This window comes from Chenopodium quinoa, unplaced genomic scaffold (assembly GCF_001683475.1).
Source record: "Chenopodium quinoa cultivar QQ74 unplaced genomic scaffold, ASM168347v1, whole genome shotgun sequence".
NCBI classification, from domain to species: Eukaryota; Viridiplantae; Streptophyta; class Magnoliopsida; order Caryophyllales; family Amaranthaceae; genus Chenopodium; species Chenopodium quinoa.
The window spans coordinates 3,214,455-3,233,072 of NW_018743327.1; the positions used below are offsets into that span (position 1 = coordinate 3,214,455).

The 18,618-nt window shown below is 36.4% G+C and overlaps 2 protein-coding genes across 3 annotated transcripts; both read right to left on the bottom strand.

The window, feature by feature from the left end:
* Nucleotides 1-265: 265 nt before the first annotated feature.
* LOC110737342 (uncharacterized protein At3g28850-like) lies at nucleotides 266-2,389 on the bottom strand. Its single transcript, XM_021917698.1, has one exon. It carries the CDS (start codon nucleotides 1,952-1,954, stop codon nucleotides 626-628), a length of 1,329 nt encoding a protein of 442 aa, XP_021773390.1. The 5' UTR covers nucleotides 1,955-2,389; the 3' UTR covers nucleotides 266-625.
* Nucleotides 2,390-8,380: 5,991 nt separating this feature from the next.
* On the bottom strand, nucleotides 8,381-11,964 carry LOC110737409 (dnaJ protein homolog). 2 transcript variants are annotated; one of them, XM_021917772.1, is made up of 7 exons: nucleotides 11,847-11,964; nucleotides 11,567-11,757; nucleotides 10,208-10,373; nucleotides 9,966-10,110; nucleotides 9,590-9,866; nucleotides 9,281-9,479; nucleotides 8,381-9,078 (listed from the first exon to the last, which is right to left on the bottom strand). In XM_021917772.1, the coding sequence occupies exons 2-7, from the start codon at nucleotides 11,714-11,716 to the stop codon at nucleotides 8,756-8,758; spliced, it is 1,260 nt and encodes a 419-aa protein (XP_021773464.1). In that variant the 5' UTR covers nucleotides 11,717-11,757; nucleotides 11,847-11,964; the 3' UTR covers nucleotides 8,381-8,755. The 2 variants fall into 2 exon arrangements, with proteins under 2 accessions (XP_021773464.1, XP_021773463.1); XM_021917771.1 differs by having other exon boundaries at nucleotides 11,567-11,942.
* Between the last annotated feature and the right edge of the window lie 6,654 nt (nucleotides 11,965-18,618).

Consider the following 18,618-nt stretch of genomic DNA (forward strand, 5'->3'; position numbering starts at 1 on the left):
AATAAAATTAAAGGGGAAAAAAAACAATTGAGGGAGTAATTATTTTTTCTCCTTGTTTTAGTTGTATACATTGCCTAACAATAACTATCACTTAAGGGTCTGTTCTCTTACGTTGAAATTCAATTCAGTTCAGCTCAGTTCAGTTCAGTTCAGCTCAGCTCAGTTCAGTTCAGTTCAATTTAACTCAGTTCAGTTCAGTTCAGTTCAGCTCAGTTCAGTTCAGTTCCTAATTTCCTTCTCTTATAAAATATTCATTTCAGTTCAGTTCAGTCAATGAGAACAGGCCCTTATTCCCTCCAACTTTGTATTGTCAAATATAATTAGATATAAGCAACATTTGATAAATCAATATCTCAATACATCATATGAACCAAGCATTATCTTGGATCGAATGAGAAGATTAGGCTAATAATATATACAAAAAGAATGGTATCCAGAAAAACTCATACATCTTACTTCCGAACACCTTCTAGCATTTCACAGCAAAATCTCATGTACATCTACACATATAATTAATGATAAATATTATATATAACAAATAAGTGAATCAAAGAATAATAAACATATACCAAAGAACCAACACAAAAAAAAAAAAAAAAAAAAAAAAAAAAAAAAAAAAAATACATCAACAAAGTGGGCAAACAACCAAACCATTCTCATTACATTGCAAGCATTTACTCCATAATCCACCTTCTTCTTCTTGATCATTATGCTCAAAAATCTTCCTACTTCCATTGCAATTGTAACACAAGATAAATCTCAACCCACAACAAACATTACAAGGCCCTTCACTAAAATTAATTGGTATATCTCTAAACAAAGGCCTCAATTTCCCCTGTTCATTCAATGTCAAAACTTGCTCTGCTCCTCCAATATACCTTCCTCTAATAAACAACCTTGGAGGTAAACATTTCTCCCCCATTATCCTCCACAATTCTTCTCGAAACTCCGAATGAATCGACACATCTCTCTCATAATAGATCAACCCGAAGCTTTCGAGGAGAAATCGAATGCATTGACAATCCTCAAATGTTTTTCTTATACCTCTCAAGCTTGTTGTGTAGAAAATTACTGAATCTTCACCTCCTGGAGGACATTTTTCTTTGAATTCTTCCAATGGGTTGGTTTTTTCGTCGAATTCGATTAATGGGTCAGCTTGATCTTCAGGTAGGAAAAATGGGTACTTGTGATTTTTGCTAGTATTTTCCAATTGAGCTGATTCTTTGCTTCTGATATGCTCTTTCACTGCTTCTTCGAAAGCGGCGAGAAGTTTAGGATCAAATAAGGTGCCTGAATCCATATCAGGCCGCCTAAAACTCCAATCCTCGGATTCGGAATCATTATCTCTCTTCAATTCTTTGCTACAAGAACTCAATATTTCCATTTCAGATTCACTCTGTTTCTTCAATTCTTCATAATTTACACTCTGCTTCTTTAATTCTTCAAAATTAGAACTTAATATCTCAATTTCAGAATTACTCTGTTTCTTCAAAACTTCACAATTTGAACTTAACATCTCCATTTCAGAATCACTCTGTTTCTTCAATTCTTCACAATTTGAAGTATCAAAATCACTCTGTTTCTTCGATTCTTTGTAACAAGAACTCAAAACCCCCAGTTCACAAAATGGGTCTTTCAATATCGAAGGACGAGCATTTTCTTTCTCATCAAAATCATCTTTAGTACCTTCTTCTTCAATGTCTTTCATGAGAGTCTCAACATCAATAACCTCGGGTTTTTTCGATTTGGGTTGTGATTTTGAATTTGATTTAGGGGAAAAATGTGATTTATTATTAGATTTAAAAGGGAAATTGTCTACAAAAGTAGATTTTAAGTGGAAATTATCAACAAACCCATCAAAAGCACTAACCTGAAGTATTCGATCTGGGTTTAAATACCCAATTTGCTTCACTGTTTTGAGTTTCTTCATCAATTTCCCTTTCATCCCCTTCATTTTTTCTGCCTACGATATTTAGCTGCTGAAATTTTCTGTGAAAAGTGACGAAAATGGCTAGAGAGAGAAAGACTGTAAATTTGGCAAGTTTAGGAGAGAGAAAGGGTAACCGTTGGAAGGCAATTGAATAAGTCTTTTTAAAATAATTTGAAATGTGTTTTGTTGTTTTATTGTGCTCGATGTTTGTGACGTTGTTTTCGTATGTAATTTTATGTGATGTGCTTTGTGATTTTGTGAACTCACAAAAAAATTAACGGTCATAAAATTCGTTTCCAGTTCAACAACTTTAATTAACTAATTTGATTAGGATAGGATTACTAACTCTTTTTTTTTTTTTTTTTTTTTTTTTAATGACAAAGGATTACTAAGAGCATTTCCAATAGCAAACTACAATACTTTGTAGCTTGCTTTTTCACATTAAGTTTTAAGCTACAGTACTTTTTAGCAACTCGGTGTTCCAATGGTAAGCTACAACATTTATTAATTTGTAAAAAATATATTTTACAAAATAAATAAATAATTATACACATGTTACAACATGAGTGGAGTTTATTTGTCTATTTTTCAATCAAGCATGTAGCTTGTTTGAGCTACAATTGCTAGCATGTTGCTCAATTTTTTGTTTTCCAATGGTAACCATGTAGCTAGGAATTTTATTAATATTGCAAGCAAGTCCTTATAATTAAACCATTGGAGATGCTCTAAGGGTCCGTTCATATTTACTGGAGTGAGCTAAACTGAATTGAACTTTTAGAGTTGAACTGAACTGAACTGATTGGAGCTGAAATGAATATTTTGTGAGAGAGGGAAATGAGGAGCTGAACTGATTGGAGCTGAACTAAACTGAACTGATTGGAGCTGAACTAAGCTGAAATGAAATGAAATTAAGTAAATGAGAACAGACTAAAGGTGTGTTTGGCATCACTACTATTTTTGTGTTTTTTTTTTTTTTAAAAAAAAAGTGTGGTAAATAGCTAAAAAAACCAACTTTATAGCTATTTTAGAGAAACTAAAACGGCAAACTTTAAACAACTCAAAGTAGTTTTTAGAGATTTTGCTCTTTTTCATAAAAAATTAAACCCTATCAAATCATCGACTGTTTCTCTTTCAATGTCTCATCTTTCTTCCTAAATCCCTAATTATTCTCAAAATTAAGGGAGTAAGCAATTACAGGTTTGGAGGAATTTTTGACAAAAAAATACTGAATTGCTATTTGCCACAATGAAATTACTCAAGTTATAGTATTAAAAGACTTTCATGCCCCTTATAATTTTAAAAATTATATAACAATCCAACCATTATCAACTACTAACTTTGTCTTAGCTCCACCGTGACCATTAGCTCCACCACTCACCTTTGACTGGTCCACCACCACGACTCCACCTTGACCGGTCCACCACAACTCCACCTTGACTGGTCCACCATGACTCCACCTTGAATGGTCCACCACCCACGACATATAAAATGAGTCGACGACGGTCAGAGTTCATATCGGAGGCACTTCGTGGGGACGACGAACCGTCGGGTCAAGTATATGTCGGACTTTTTTTTCAATTTTCGTTGTACCCAATCGCATGTTATATGCGACTATACCACGGTATAGTTGCATGTTACATGCGACTACACCGTGGTAGAATCGCGTGCTATATGCGACTGTACCGTGGCGTAGTCGTACGCTACATGCGACTCCACCACGGTGTAATCGCATGCTATATGCGACTATGCCGTGGTGGAGTCACATATAACACGCGACTATGGTTTTTGTGCGAAAATAAAAAAAATAAAAAAAAAAAAACTTACTGACGAATTGGCCGGCGTTTTTCCCACGTTTCCCGACAAACGAACCCCCTTCCCACGTTGCGATTCCATGTTGTCAGCCTCTTCCTTTTTCCAGTTGATTTGGTATGATAAGTGGTTGATTTGGTGTGATAGGTAGTGAGAAAATTGGATGATTTCGGCGACCTTAGGGTGGTGATGGTGTTTAGCGTGATGGTGATTCCGACAACCTTAGGGTGGTGGTGGTGATGGTGTTTAGGGTGATGGTGGTGGAAGGAGTATGGTTGGTGAGAAAAATTAAATGATGTCAAACATGGAATTTATAAGGGTATATGAGTCATTTAATACCGCACCCTAAGTAATTCTATTGTGGCATTTAGTAACCCCCAAATATAAGATTACTAGGTTATGCAATGTTTTATCTCCTTTTGTGCTATGTACCTGAGTTATGCTTTACATTGTTATTTTCATTTATTATAGAAAAAGCGAAATTCTCTTTGATAACACTGTACTTTTTAAATTTCTCAGTTGTGAATTGTGAAAAATTTTATTCTCTCTGTCCCCTTTTGATAGTCACTTATATCATTTTTTGGTAACCCAAAATGTTAGTCACATTTGTTTTTTCAAGTATCATTAATATTATTTTTTACCAAAATCTTCTCCAATTTGCAAAAATATTTGTGCACATTTAACTTTTCCATGTAAATTTTAGGTTTTCATGTATTTTAATTACTTTCTCTCTCTACTTTTTTGTATAACCAATGTAAATTTACTTTTTCAATGTACTTTTGCTACTTATTATTTATGTTTATTAATTCCCGTGATTTTCTACCAAAAGTGACTATCAAAAGGGGACGGAGGGAATATTATCTTTGGTAAACCAATATTTTGTATACTAATTCAATTATAACATTAATGATAAATTTTAACTAAATATTTAAGTATAGTTTTTTTTTCTTACATTTATTTTAGAAATATATTTATTAAAAAAAAACCACCCATCTCCCCAATAGCCAGCCACGTCCACCTTCGCTCCTACCCACGTCAGCGCCCAGCCTCACCTTCTTTGCCGGTGCACCGGCCTCCCCCACCCTTCGGCTCGCCTCTCTTCCCCCTAAACCTCCACCCTTCCCCAAAACCAAATCCCTAAGCCTAGAAATCCCCCTCGAAAATCCCTCAAATTCTCAATCTCTCCTCCCTAATGAAATCAGATTAATTCTTCAAATTTTCAAAGCTTTAGGGTTTGATTTTTCTTGGTTTTAAGGTTTGATTTGAGGATTAATTTTGCTCGATTTTAGGGTTACGTTTGTTCGGTTTTAGGGTTTGAAAAGGTGTTTTTCACCGATAAGGAGGGGGCCACCGGAGATGGAAGGAGAATGTTCGGTCAAAGGAGAGAGAGGGGAGGGTGGTCACCGACGGTGGTTTGGGCGTTTGGAGTTTTGGGATGGTGGTGGTCTGGGTGGTATGAGCGGGTGTCTCAGTGGAGGAAAGGTTTGTGTTTTTTTTAAAACAATTTAATTATTAAACAATAAAAGAAATTAACCATGGTTAGTGAATTTATATTATAATAGCTATTCTCTTTGGCAATCAATAATTCAGATTTACCAAAGATAATAAGGTTTTTTACAATTCACCATTAAGAAATTTAAAAACTATAGTGTTCCAAAGAGAATTTCCGTAGAAAAAATTTGTTCATAAAATGATGAACAAAATTTAATGTTCAATTATTATTGGAAATAGATTCTTAGTAGCTAAGAAAGGAAAGATGCATTTTTTGTCAAAGTTATCAAAAAACGTTCAATAGAATCACAGCTCATCAATCAAGGATTTGATTGGACCAATAAAGTACCTGAGTTAACTAAATCAATAAAAGATCTTTGAAATAGACTAAGTCTGCAGAATCAATGAATAAAAGCAATTCCATGAAATAAATCACTTGATTAGCGGAATCTTGTCCAGGCAACGGTCAAAACTGATTATTGACTATACAGACTCACCTACCCTTTCTGAGCCTTTCTAAGTTCGCCAACTGTCCTTCTGACCCATTCTAAGTTTATCAATTGTCCTTTTAACCCTTATTAAATTCGCCAACTGCCCTTCCGAGTCCAGACCCTTTAATGATGCGCTGTGAATGCTTGGCCGGTAAGCACAATTATGTCCCTTGATTTGAGGAGCGAATCAACTACGTTAACGTTTCCTAATCGATGAAGATTCCAATCAACGTTGTCAACATTACCAAAACAATAGAGATTCTTCAACAATTACCTATATTAGATTTACAAATTTGTACAAATAAGCACACTCTTTGTAATAGAATTCATTCGAACATGGTCTGATACATTTTATAACTCCTTAATACTAAAATCTCAAATATTATTCATCATTATTAGTCCATACTTAGATTTGTGTCTCTTACTTCGGACATTGTTCTTATAGTCGTAATTTTTATCGTCATTATTGTTTGATTGTTTTGCTGCTTTTAAACTCAATTATTAACTTATGTATTGTCTTCATAGTTTGGTTTAGGTCTTTTAATTTGTTTTTAGGGTGGCGGTTACTTCTATATAAGTTATCATATTGTACTCCGTAATCTGTTATGCATCACATGAAATTTCTTAATATTTTAGGTGATTTCACTATTATTTGGATGCTTTTTACAATACTTAGAGGCATATATTGGTTGACAATTGGATAGTTTATAGGAAAAATTGCAAATAATAATACAACCTTTGACCAGTTCTTTTTTAATAATACAACCTTTCGATTATTTATTAATATTACAAACTTTGGGGGTGTTGAACTTTAACAGGCAAAAACCGGTTGGTAACCTATTTTTACAGGTTACAATGTCACGTGTTGTTATTTTATCGGTTTTGTTAATTTAATTTGATTTTTAAAAATTTATTTAATATTCTTTATTTTAAAAATATATTAAATAATAAAATACTGTAACTTTTACAAATATTGTTTTTTAAAAAATAATCCACCTGCCACCACCTTCACCATTTCTTCTCCTCCTCCCCTTCACCAACTCCCTTCTCACCCCAACCCACGGCTGGCGTCCAGCTCACAATTACTTCCCCTTACCCGTCGCGCCACCGACCTACCCCTGTTACCACGACCTCCTCTTACCCGTCGCGCCACCCATCTAAACGAAACCCTAATCCACCGCAACCTCGATTCCACCGCACTTCACCAAGCTCCACCATCAATCATCATCATTGAATCACCACCATTCATCCTCAACCACAATCATCGAGCATCAAATCAAGGCCGTGATGTATGGATGCGCGCCCGCGAACAGTTCCAATCAAATTGGGGCTTAATTGAGGTTCGTTTATGCGGCTGCAATGATGTTCGAGCAGCGATAGTTGAGAATTGTTGTCGGCTAGTTGCAGTTGATGGCGCGGCTATGGAAGGTGGTCAGGTGGTTCGCTGCTCGATTTTGTTACAACGGTGAGAGCTGTAAACGGTGGCGGAGTAGCTGTTGTTGCAGGAAGGTGAGAGAGTAGTGTAGGGTATGTAATTGCAGGATTGAAGTGTTGGTCGCCGGAGTTTGCGGAGTGTAGAGGTGTTTTAGCTGGATGTGGTCGATGTTGGATAAGTGAGGGAGAAGATTTGGTGGCTGGTGGATGCAAGTTTGTGCGGTGGCGGAGCTGCTATGATGCAGGGGATATGTGGTTTGAGGTTAGTGGTTGTTGGGGGTGATTGGTGGCGATTGGAGGCAGCAGTACGTGGTGGCTGCTCTGCTTCTTGTTGTTGGCGTGGCGAAGGTGATGGGAGTTGTTGTGGATGTTGGCGAGGGGATTCATGGGATGATGATTGGTGGTGCTTGGAGGTGGTGCTGATTGTGGTGGCGGTGGTGGCAGTGAGGGACTAGGGATGTGGGGTTGTGAGGTGATGGCAGGGGAGTGAAGAAAACAGGGGAGAGGTGGTGGGTGGATATTTTTTTTTTTTTTTTAATTAATTTTTTTGAAAGATTTAATTAAAATTATTTTAATAAAAAAATTAAAAGTTAATTAAACAATTTTATTTGAAATTTTAGTTTTTTAAAATTGTAAACCAATTACACGGCAACACGTGTCATGGGTAACCTGTCCAACAGGTTACAAGTATTTTAGCCTGTAAAATCCAGCACCCCCTAAAGGTTATAATATTAATAAATAATCGAAATGTATTATTAAAAATGAAACGGCCAAAGATTGTATTATTATTTGCAATTTTTCCTAAATATATTGAAAACAAGGTGTTTTGCTACAAAAGTTAATATTTAAAAATGGTCAGTGACAATTATTGAGTTGTTTGCTTTATTAATTGATCTTCAGGGTTGATGTGATAATTGCATGGCTAGACACTAGTGACTAAGTTGAGTCAGAGTTGTTGTAGATCAAGCAAAGACTTGCAGCCAAGCATCCCATATCCAGCCATGGCATACCACCAACCACCAGGAAGCCATAGCGCTGCTCATATATGCTATTTGGCACGCTATGGCGTTGGAAAGCCAATGTGCGTTGATCAAGCATTGTCATTACATCGTTGAGCATCATCACAACTTTGTGCGCACGTACTCATTGATTGTGCTTCAACTGACTATCTTTAACAACTTGTGTATTTGTTACCTACCAAATCCCGGAGTAGAAAAAAAACATGAGATTCAAAGGTGGATGTCTACCCCCATCCTGCCATCCATAGTAAATATTTTCTTTCGTGACAATACAAATCAAATTAACAGAATTAGCAACAAATATTATCATAGGAAGCAAAAAAATGTTCTACACAGGCCTAATCATTTTAGGTACCATGAAAATCCTGTTACCCACAAGAAAATTTGACACTTTTGCTCGACAAGAATTCTTCAAAGGCATCTATGAATCTAGACTACTACTAGAACAACTAAATAAACTTATTCTTGCCGGTAAGCAACAATTAAATCTTTGAACGCCCATCACTTGAAGAGCGTTTAGTCCCCTCAGGTCCTCAGCAGGGCCCTGCCCCATGATTCAATTAACTCAACTCACTCTTGAATTATTGCTGAGCACACTGAACCCTTTGGGCACCACCATGCATGTCTTCATCCTCATCGTAAGCCTCTTGCTGGGCTCGGGCCTCTTTCCTGCGCATTTCCTCATCAATATTGACATCATTTAAAGTGGTCTCCTCGCATTCATCCAATTCCATATCAGTTAGCTTGGGTGAGGACCTTGGAGGAAGCACAGATTCCAAAGCCTTGCACTGGTCCATTGCCAAGGACTCAGGGAATTCAACTGTGAAATGGATATACAACTTGCCTTTCATGAAGGGTCTCTGATACATAGGCATCCCTTCATCATTGATTGCCTTGAAGGAGTCTACATGAAACCCCATAGACAGATGTCAGCACTTGATGATTAGTGGATTGAGCAAGTTAAGCTCAATAACTAAAAGGATGACAGACAACAAGCAAGGAATCTGAGAGCTTTAAGGCAAGAAAAAATTCAAACTTAGTTCCCCTCCTAGGGGACTCAAACAAAGTTGAATACATATATCATGGTTCAAACAATTAATTATTACCTGGCTTGACAACTTCTCCAGGCTGAGATTTGATTAGCAATTGTCTATTATCCAAATGGGTTAATACAAACTGAAACCCACAGAGAGCCTCGGTCAAGGAAAGGGTATGCTCATAGAAAAGGTCATCACCCTTTCGCTTGAATTTTGGGTGCTCCTTCTGCTGTAGGATGAAGACAATGTCGCCAGTGACAGTTTCAGGCTGCAACAAAAAATGAAATTCAATTAGAAAAAACAAGGATTAAAAAGTTAATCAAGTAAATCAACTTAAACAGAACAGAAAAATGAATATCCCAAGCAACAAGTTAATACCGCTTCATCAGCTTCTCCGGGAAATGTGATCTTTTGGCCATTCTGCATCCCCTTCTCAACATGAACTTCCAAAACTTTCTTTTCCTGGACAACCTTCTCACCCTTGCATTGTGGGCAACGATCCTTGTCACTGATGGTCTCACCAGTACCCTTGCAGTCATTACAAGCATGTTGCATCTGCTGGATCATGGAAGGACCAAGATGCCTGATTGAGATTTTCACTCCAGATCCTTGGCATCCAGCACATTTCATAGAAGCACCAGATTTCGATCCCTTTCTGCAAATTAAGCACCAAAGATATTATACATATGCCAATGGATAGAAGATTCTTACCCTTGAATATGAAACTGATAGTTTTCAAATTAAAGTAACTCACCCCTTGCACTTGGAGCAGATAACGTTGCGGGAAAGGGAAAGCTTCTTTGACGAACCATTGTACACATCGTCCAAAGAAACCTTCAAAGGATGGATAACATCCTCTCCCCTTCTTTGCCTTCGTCCTCTGCTACTCCCACCACCGCCTACCTCACATCCAATACATGACAAACACTCATTAATACAAATACCCAGAAGTGGAGTACTTCAAAGCAGACACAATTTCAGGAATTTCATACTTACCGCCAAACGGACTACCCCCAAAGAAAGAAGAGAATATATCAAATGGGTCATGGCCTCCACCGCCACCACCCATCCCTTCCTTCAAGGCATCCTCTCCATACTGATCATATATTTCTCGCTTTTCAGGATCACTTAGAACTTCATATGCATGTGCCAATTCCTTAAACTGTTCATAATCAAAAGTTAACAATAAGCTTAATAAATAAAAAAAGGAATCAAATAACATATAACATAAAACATCCACAAAGCAAAGAATCTAAAACATCAAGCACAGTTTGAAATCAAGACTACGTCACAATTGACAAATTGAAGACCACAGTGGTTGCTATTTTTTTGCCCCCAATCTGCAACCCAGACAGATTAAAATCTAAATTTTACTAAGGATTGTCAAATACTCCCATCTCTTGTTCCTCTCCAGCTTCTAAAGTGCACACTTTTATTGTTTTGAGAGAGAAATTGGGTTCTAGGGTCTTCTGCTTAGGGGTGAATGAAATTGAGTGACTTGTGGTGGCTGTAGTGTAGTGTGAAGTGCAAAAGAAACTAATTAGGGCGATCACAGCAATGGCTGATTCTTGGTTCAAGAAGTGGGCTATTGGCTGCTTTAGTACCTATTCATTCACTCCCTGCACCCGGCTTAGTGCCCTGTGCTCTTCACATTTTTGACTTTGACATGGGAAAACCGTTCGTGTAATCTCGATGATTAGTAGTAGAAATAGTGTGTATAATGATATTCGTTATATCTCTATGCTGACTGTAGATTTACATTGTCCATACACCATTCTAATACAGCTAAAAGCCTAAAACAACCTTAAAATTTGCCAAATTCTGTGTACCACGGTACTCAATTTCTCTCTATGCTGAATTTAGATTTACATTGTCCATACATCAACTTGAATCATCTAAAACAACCCTAAAATCTGCCAAAATCATGACATAAACTCAAGAACCTAATGAACTTAATCCGCAGAATCGTTCTTTCACTCAATTTAGTCCAATACAAGCTTAACCACACAATAATGATTTCAATTAACATGATTTTCCAATTTTAGAACGCATCAAATACCAAATTCAGCAGGCAGATCAAATCAACAACATAAATCTTCAAACCCAATTCACCCAATCAAATAATCACCTAAACAGATCAGAAACTAAAAATCAAAATTCACAAAAACCCCCAGAAAAATCAACACATATAAATCAGATATCTTCCAAACCCAGAACAATCAACAAACATAAATCGATAATTTCCCAAACCCAGAACAATTAACAAACAAAAAATCAAGAATTCAATAAAAAATAACAATAATAAAAAAAAAACAAAACAAAACAAATTCCCAAAACAAAATCAAAACAAATTACCTTTTCAGGATCACCACCCTTATCAGGATGATTCTTAATGGCAGCTTTCTTATAAGCCTTCTTAAGATCTTCAGGAGAAGCAGTCTTAGGAACTCCTAAAACTTCATAATAGCGAGTATTATCGCTCTTCTTAGGTGCTCTCCCAAACATCTTCTCTTCTCTTACTTACTCTTAGAATCTCCTCTCTTCCTCTGCAAAAATTGTATAAAAAACCCCAGAAATTAGTTGGTTGAGATCCTAAACAAGAGGTGAATTTGAGAGGAGAGAGAAAGAGACGAACCAATCGATCTTGGTTCGATCTGGGGTAGAAGAGAGAGAGAGAGAAAGCAGAGCACGACGACGGCGACAAAAGGGTTTGATTCTATTCTTTAGGTTCTTCTTTTATTTGGGCTTCAATGGACGGTTTAGATTTTTTGGGGATATTTTTTGGAAGGGTCTAGAATTTTTGCAATCGTTGGTTTGGGTTATAGAAAGTAAAAGTTGACGACTATTGTGGTGACTGGTGAATAGTTTGTTTGTGGACTATGGTGAGGTGGTCACAACGTGTGAGTGAGGTCACAATTGGCCGCAGCGGCGGCCTACAAAACCAATCTCCACGGTGAGACTCTACTCAATTGTGATACTCAATTCAATTCTTAATTTATAACTCATGTAATATATTTTTCAATGGTAGGATCTTCTTAAATGTCGTTTTTCAATATGGTACACTATATTCAATTAAATAAACAATTTTAACTTTTTACAAAAACAATAAAAGTTAAATAACCCAATAAACAATGGAAACTCTTCATGCCGGAATATGTGGAATGCACATGAATGCAAAGGCCTTGGTCTAGAAAATCCAACAATAGGGTTACTATCGGACTACTGTCACAGTCAAAGACGGGGGCTAGTGCTCCCACCGCTGATGTGGCCACGACCTCGGCGTGTCAGCCCCATGGCAGGGTCATGCCTAGTCCTGATTATGACCTTCCACCCATTGTGTTAGGCTTGCCTAGGTATCCTTTGGCCTTGTCCCGCAAGGGCGGGACACTCGAGGTCCTAGTAACCTCTCTCAACCACACCCTCGATGGGACCATGGGCACGAGAATGACCCATGGGACCATTATTGTGTTCCGGCAATTGGGTGTTCACTGGTATTACTTGACCAAATCAATATAAGACTCTTTAGGGGGAAGGTGCTCACTCACGGGTTGGTGGCCATCCTTGAGTGGCCTCATGGCCAAGGGCCATGGGCATAGCCTTGGACATAGGATTGCTTATGGGGGCTAGGGCACAGCGAGATTTAGCAAAGGGGTTGGCTCGAGCTACGACTTGAACACGATGGCTAAGAGTTACTAGACTTTAGGAGTCAAGGCATAACTTAGGGTCTATTCTCATACGTTTATTTTCAGTTCAGTTCAATTCAACTCTTAATTTCCTTCTCTTATAAAATATTCATTTCAGTTCAGTTTAGTTCAGCTCCTAATTTCCTTCTCTTATAAAATATTCATATCAGTATAGTTCAGTTCAGTTCAGTTCAGTTCAGTTCAGTCTATTAGAACAGTATAGGGAATATTTCAAGCATTATCCCAACCTTGAACCCCACTGTGATCATACACTAAAGCATGGTGGCGTCCAAAGGGAAGGAAGCTAGAGCAAAAGAGTCGCCAACAAGTTTTAGGAACTTGTAAACCGTTCACAGGGTGAAGGTTACACCCCTTAACGATCCAAGAGATCGTTAACTCCAATAGGTCTGGAACCAAGACTGGAAGTTCGGGGATGAAGGTACAAATCCAATCTAAAAGCTAAGAGAAAGAACTTGCCCTAATAATAGGCCTCTACTTTATTCTACTCGTATTCATGTGCGCTTTCTGACTAACATGCAATCAATAGGTTTACCCTAAACCTGTTTAATCTATGTTGGTTGAATATTAATGCACAAACAAAACTATGATTGGCGATTACTTGAATTATAATCAAATTAACCCTAAACAAGATTATTAATTATCTTATTAAGCGTGATTACAAGTACAAATTCCCTTTAAACATGCATAAAAGGTGTGATCAAGCAAAAACAATAATAAATCAAGCAATATAATATTAATCATAAGCATAATTATTATATTTAAAGCATAATAATAGCAAGATCCTAGTCATGATACTAACAAGATTAATAACAAACCCTAGCATGTCACTAAACAATAAAAATCAAAGATTTAACCCTAACATGATACTAACATGAATATTAGGAAAGACAATAAGAAGCATCACAACAATCATACTTGATATTAGGAATTTTTAGTTAACCCTAAACATGATACTAGGAAGCAATAAAACATCCTAACATGATACTAGGAATCAAAATAACAATCTAAACATGATTTCTATATTATAATATCAATTAAACAATTAAAATACTTACTTGGACGCCTCGTACCTCTTTCTACTAACAAAATACACACGTTAGTAGTTTCAAGGAAAATAATAAAATCAAAGAACTAAATTAAATAATTGAAATAGTGATTTGGGACCAAACCCTCAGAAAATACCAATCCTTTCACGTCTAGGGCGAAGGCAACTTCAAATTATGCTAGGTGTGTCTAGATCTTGTGAATGCGGAATTTTGTTTGTAAAAAGGTTGGGTTAGAAAAAGAGAGAGAAATAATAAGCTATATTGCTTAAAAGAGAGAAGAGAAGAATTAGAGAATTCTGGGTGCCAATTGATGAAGGTCTAAGGACGCTATTTATAATGAAAATAGTCCGGATATGATAAAAAAAGAATCGGAGTTTGCAAAGGAATAAAACACGTCGCTGTAGGCGTCGCTCGAAGTGCGCCTACGTTGAAAGCATGTGTGAATATGCTTGGCACTCATAGGAAGTGGAAATTGACATATACGATTAGGGACAAGGAAAGTAGGGAGCCGCGAACAAGTTTTTTAAGGAACTTGTAAACCGTTCACGGATCATAAAAGGCAACCACGATAAAGGGACAATGATAGGCAACAACGATTGACCCGTGAAGGTTACACCCCATTCATAATCCATGAGATTACTAACTCCATATGGTTCGGAACCACGAAAGGAGGATCGGGGATGATGATACAAAGTGAGTCATGGAGTCACATTCGCCCGTACTGGCCTCTACTCGATTCTTATAGTGAATAGTGATTCCTGCGATCTCAAAGGCATACAAACAAAATATTCAATCCGCTCCAAACTATTATTAAGCTAAACTGGTTTAACATTAATGAAACACATTAATTCTAAAATATTGTGATCACTTGATTAAACAACAAGATTAAAAAGGAACCTAAACCGGTCCTCTAAATTATCTTATTAGGCGTGATTTTCAATTACATATTCCCTTTAAACATGCAATATGGTGATCAATAAATAATAATAGAACAAACATTAATATTGGAAGCAATTTAACAATAATAGCGTTAGCCAAATCAAATATAAAATAACCTAATCATGAAGCAATATTAAAATAAAATAAGAGTAATTAAATTAATTAATTACTCACATTTCGCGCGTTCCTTTAAATTGCTACATCATGAATAAACTATTAGTAACTTCAATAAAAATATAAAGTAAATGGAAATTAAATTAAATTAAAAGTAGAGTTGATTTGGTCCAAACCCTCAGTTAATTCTACCTATCACGCCTTGGTTAAAGTATAGAACTTCAGGTATTGTATGGACTCCTTGGAGTGCTTAAAGGAAGAAATAGTGAAAGAATGGGGAGGCTAGTGTTTAGGCTAAAGAGGGAGAGAATTATTTTGTGATCAAGATTGTTGATAATTGAAAAAGGGGTGATATGACCTCTATTTATAGAGAAAAAAGAAGGTCGAAGAATCAAGAAAAGATCGAGTTCGAATCGGATTAAAATTCTTGCGATAGACAGCAGTTTTTGCGGTTTTTGTTTTTATCATATCTTTTGATCCAAAAATAGAAATAAGATAAATAAGATATCGTTGGAAATCTCTTGAAGTCTACTTTCTAACCCAATTAGAATCAGATTAAAATATTTTATAGAATAAAAGATATAGACGAAATAGTGGGACGGTGTCAGTTTTGGATAGAGTTTGACATTTTATTCATATCTTTTCCGTTATAGCTCGGAATTGATATTATAATATATCATTGGAAAGATAATTTCAAGGGCTATCCAACCATATAAAATTTGGATAAAAACCACGACTAAAGAAAATAATATTTGTATATCTTTGAACATCTTTCAATTCGGATATAAATAGGATTTTCAAAAAAAGGAGTTTTATTCAATTTCAAACTATTTAATCTTATCTTTTCAAAAAGGATAATTAAGATCTTTTAGAAACTTATAGAAGCATCCAATGAATCCTAATTGGTTTAGGAATGGGATTAAATAATTTGGACCCTCCACATGATCATTGGGTCGTAGGTAAGGTGGGCTTAGGTTCGGTTTGGGCTCGGTTTAATATTTTGGCCATAACTTATTCGTTATAACTCGGATTTGGGCTTATAATATATCGTTGGAAATCTCTTTTCAAGCCCCATCCGATTATTCAATCATTGGACCCAGATTATGGACCAAAATAAACTGGATTAAACGTTTTTATAAAAAGGATACGAAAAGAATGATTTTAAAGGACACGAAATGATATATTTTGGGTTTAAAGGCACGAAAAGAGGAAAATAGTGTAGACACCCATTTGTGTCTCCCCAAAACCAAACCCGGTGATGAGTACCTTTTGCGTCGAATCATAACCGAATGAAGCAAAAGTGTGGAAAATTTAGTGTTGCGGATAGTTTTAATTTCTTTTCTCTTCTCTCTGTTTTTGAAAACTTATTTTAAGAAAACAGCCAATCCAGTTTGGTTGGTCCATGATATGGGTCCAATAGTAGTGTAGTTGGATGGGGCTTGACAAGACCTTTCCAACGATATATTATAAGCCCAATTCCCATGAATATTGAGGAAGTTATGGCCAATTTACTAAACTGGGCCCGGTTTGAGCTTTATATGCGGCCCAATGATCTAGGGGAGGGCCTAATATGATTTATCATTCCTAATGCAATTAGGAATGGTTTTAGTCTTCTAGATTCTTCTAGAAGGTTCTTTTCATTCCTAATTCAATTAGCATTGATAAATTGACTTTTGTTGACTTTTCAGAGTTTTAATTAAAATCAAAAAGCATTTTCGAGAAAAGATACGATTTTATCCTCCAGTACGGCAAACTTATCTGATTTTCGAAAACGCGTCAAAAACAGGCCTGGCACCTGACTCCAGGCATTGGCGCCTGGAACCAGGCCTGGCGCCTGGCGCCAGCCATTGGCGCCTGGTGCTAGCCATTGGCGCCTGACGCCAATTAGCTGGTGCTGGCGCTAGCTCTGTTTTGCGTGCACCAGCTCTGTTTTAGGTGCGCCAAGTACTCTGTTTTGATATTTTATCTTTTTGGCTGATTTTCTCTATAAATAACGTATTAAAAACTCCGTTTTCATTCACCTACAACCAGTTTTCTTTCTCATTCTCTTTAATCATTCACCATCTTTCTTTCTCTTTTCTAAACTAGCTTTTGACATACAAAATTCCGCATTCATTAGATCTAGAAACACCTAGCCATATTCGAAGTTGCCTTCGCCCTAGGCGTGAAAGGTTTAATTTCTGAGGGTTTGGTCCCAAATCTCTATTTCAATTATTTAATTTAATTGTTTGTTTATTATTTTCCTTGAAGTTACTAACGTGTGTATTTTGTTATTAGAATGAGGTACGAGGCATCAAAGTAAGTACTTTAATGGTTTTAATTGATGTTATGATGTAGAATTCATGTTTAGATTTGTTATATTAATTCCTAGTATCATGTCTAGGGTAATTTTAAATATGATTGTTATGATGTCTTTTATGTTCTTCCTGATATTTATGATTGTTAGTATCATGTTAGGGCTAAAGCTTTGATTTTTTTGCTTAGTGACATGCTAGGTTTTGTTATTAATCTTGTTAGTATCATGCCTATGATCTTGCTATTAATATTATGCTTTAACATGATTATTATGATTATAATTATATTATGATTATTATTGTTATGATGATTATGTTGCTTGATATTTATTGTTATTGCTTGATCACGCCTTTATTGCATGTTTAAAGGGAATTGGTACTTGTAATTACGCTTAATAAGATAATTAATAATCTTATTTAGGGTTAATTTGATTATAATTCAAGTGATCGCCAATAATAGTTTTGTTTGTGCATTAATATTCAACCAACATAGATAAACAGGTTTAGGGTTAAACCTATTGATTGCATGTTAATTAAAAAGCGCACATGAATACGATCTGAATAAAGTAGAGGCCTATTATTAGGGCAGGTTTAATCTCTTTTAGGTTGGATTTGTACCTTCATCCCCGAACCCTTATTTGGTTCTAGACCTTATGGAGTTAACGATCTCTTGGATCGTTAAGGGGTGTAACCTTCACCCTGTGAACGGTTTACAAGTTCCTAAAACTTGTTGGCGACTCTTTTGCTCTATCTTCTTCCCTTTTGGACGCCACCGTACTTCAGTGTATGATCACAGTGAGGTTCAAGCTAGGGATTAACGCTTGAAATTTATTCCCTACAGTTTTTGGCGACTCCACTGGGGAGGATTTCTATTTTAATTCCTGAATTTGTTTCGGCAATGATTTAGAATGAGTGGATGAGACTCGAAACGTTCTAAGTATTTCATGTGCGTAATTATGATTAACATTATTGTCATATGCATAAAAAGGATCTCATTGGAAAGACCATCCGTAATGAGTTAAAAACATAGGATTTTACACGTAGGAAATTTGAGAAATATCTTTCACAACTAGGACCAAAATAACGCCGCGCGAAACTGGAAAATTTTATCGAGCACAGAAAGCTGCTGAGGCATGTGGGAAGTAGCGTTAGGGGCCAGAGTATTGGCGCCAGCATTTTAACCGTAGCGCCAGACGCCAGTATTGGCGCCAGGCGCTACAGTTATAAACTGGCGCCAGTCTCTGATTGGTGGCGCCAATTTCCCCCAATACCGAGCCAGAAATATGCGTTCTAATTTCGACCGGTTTTTT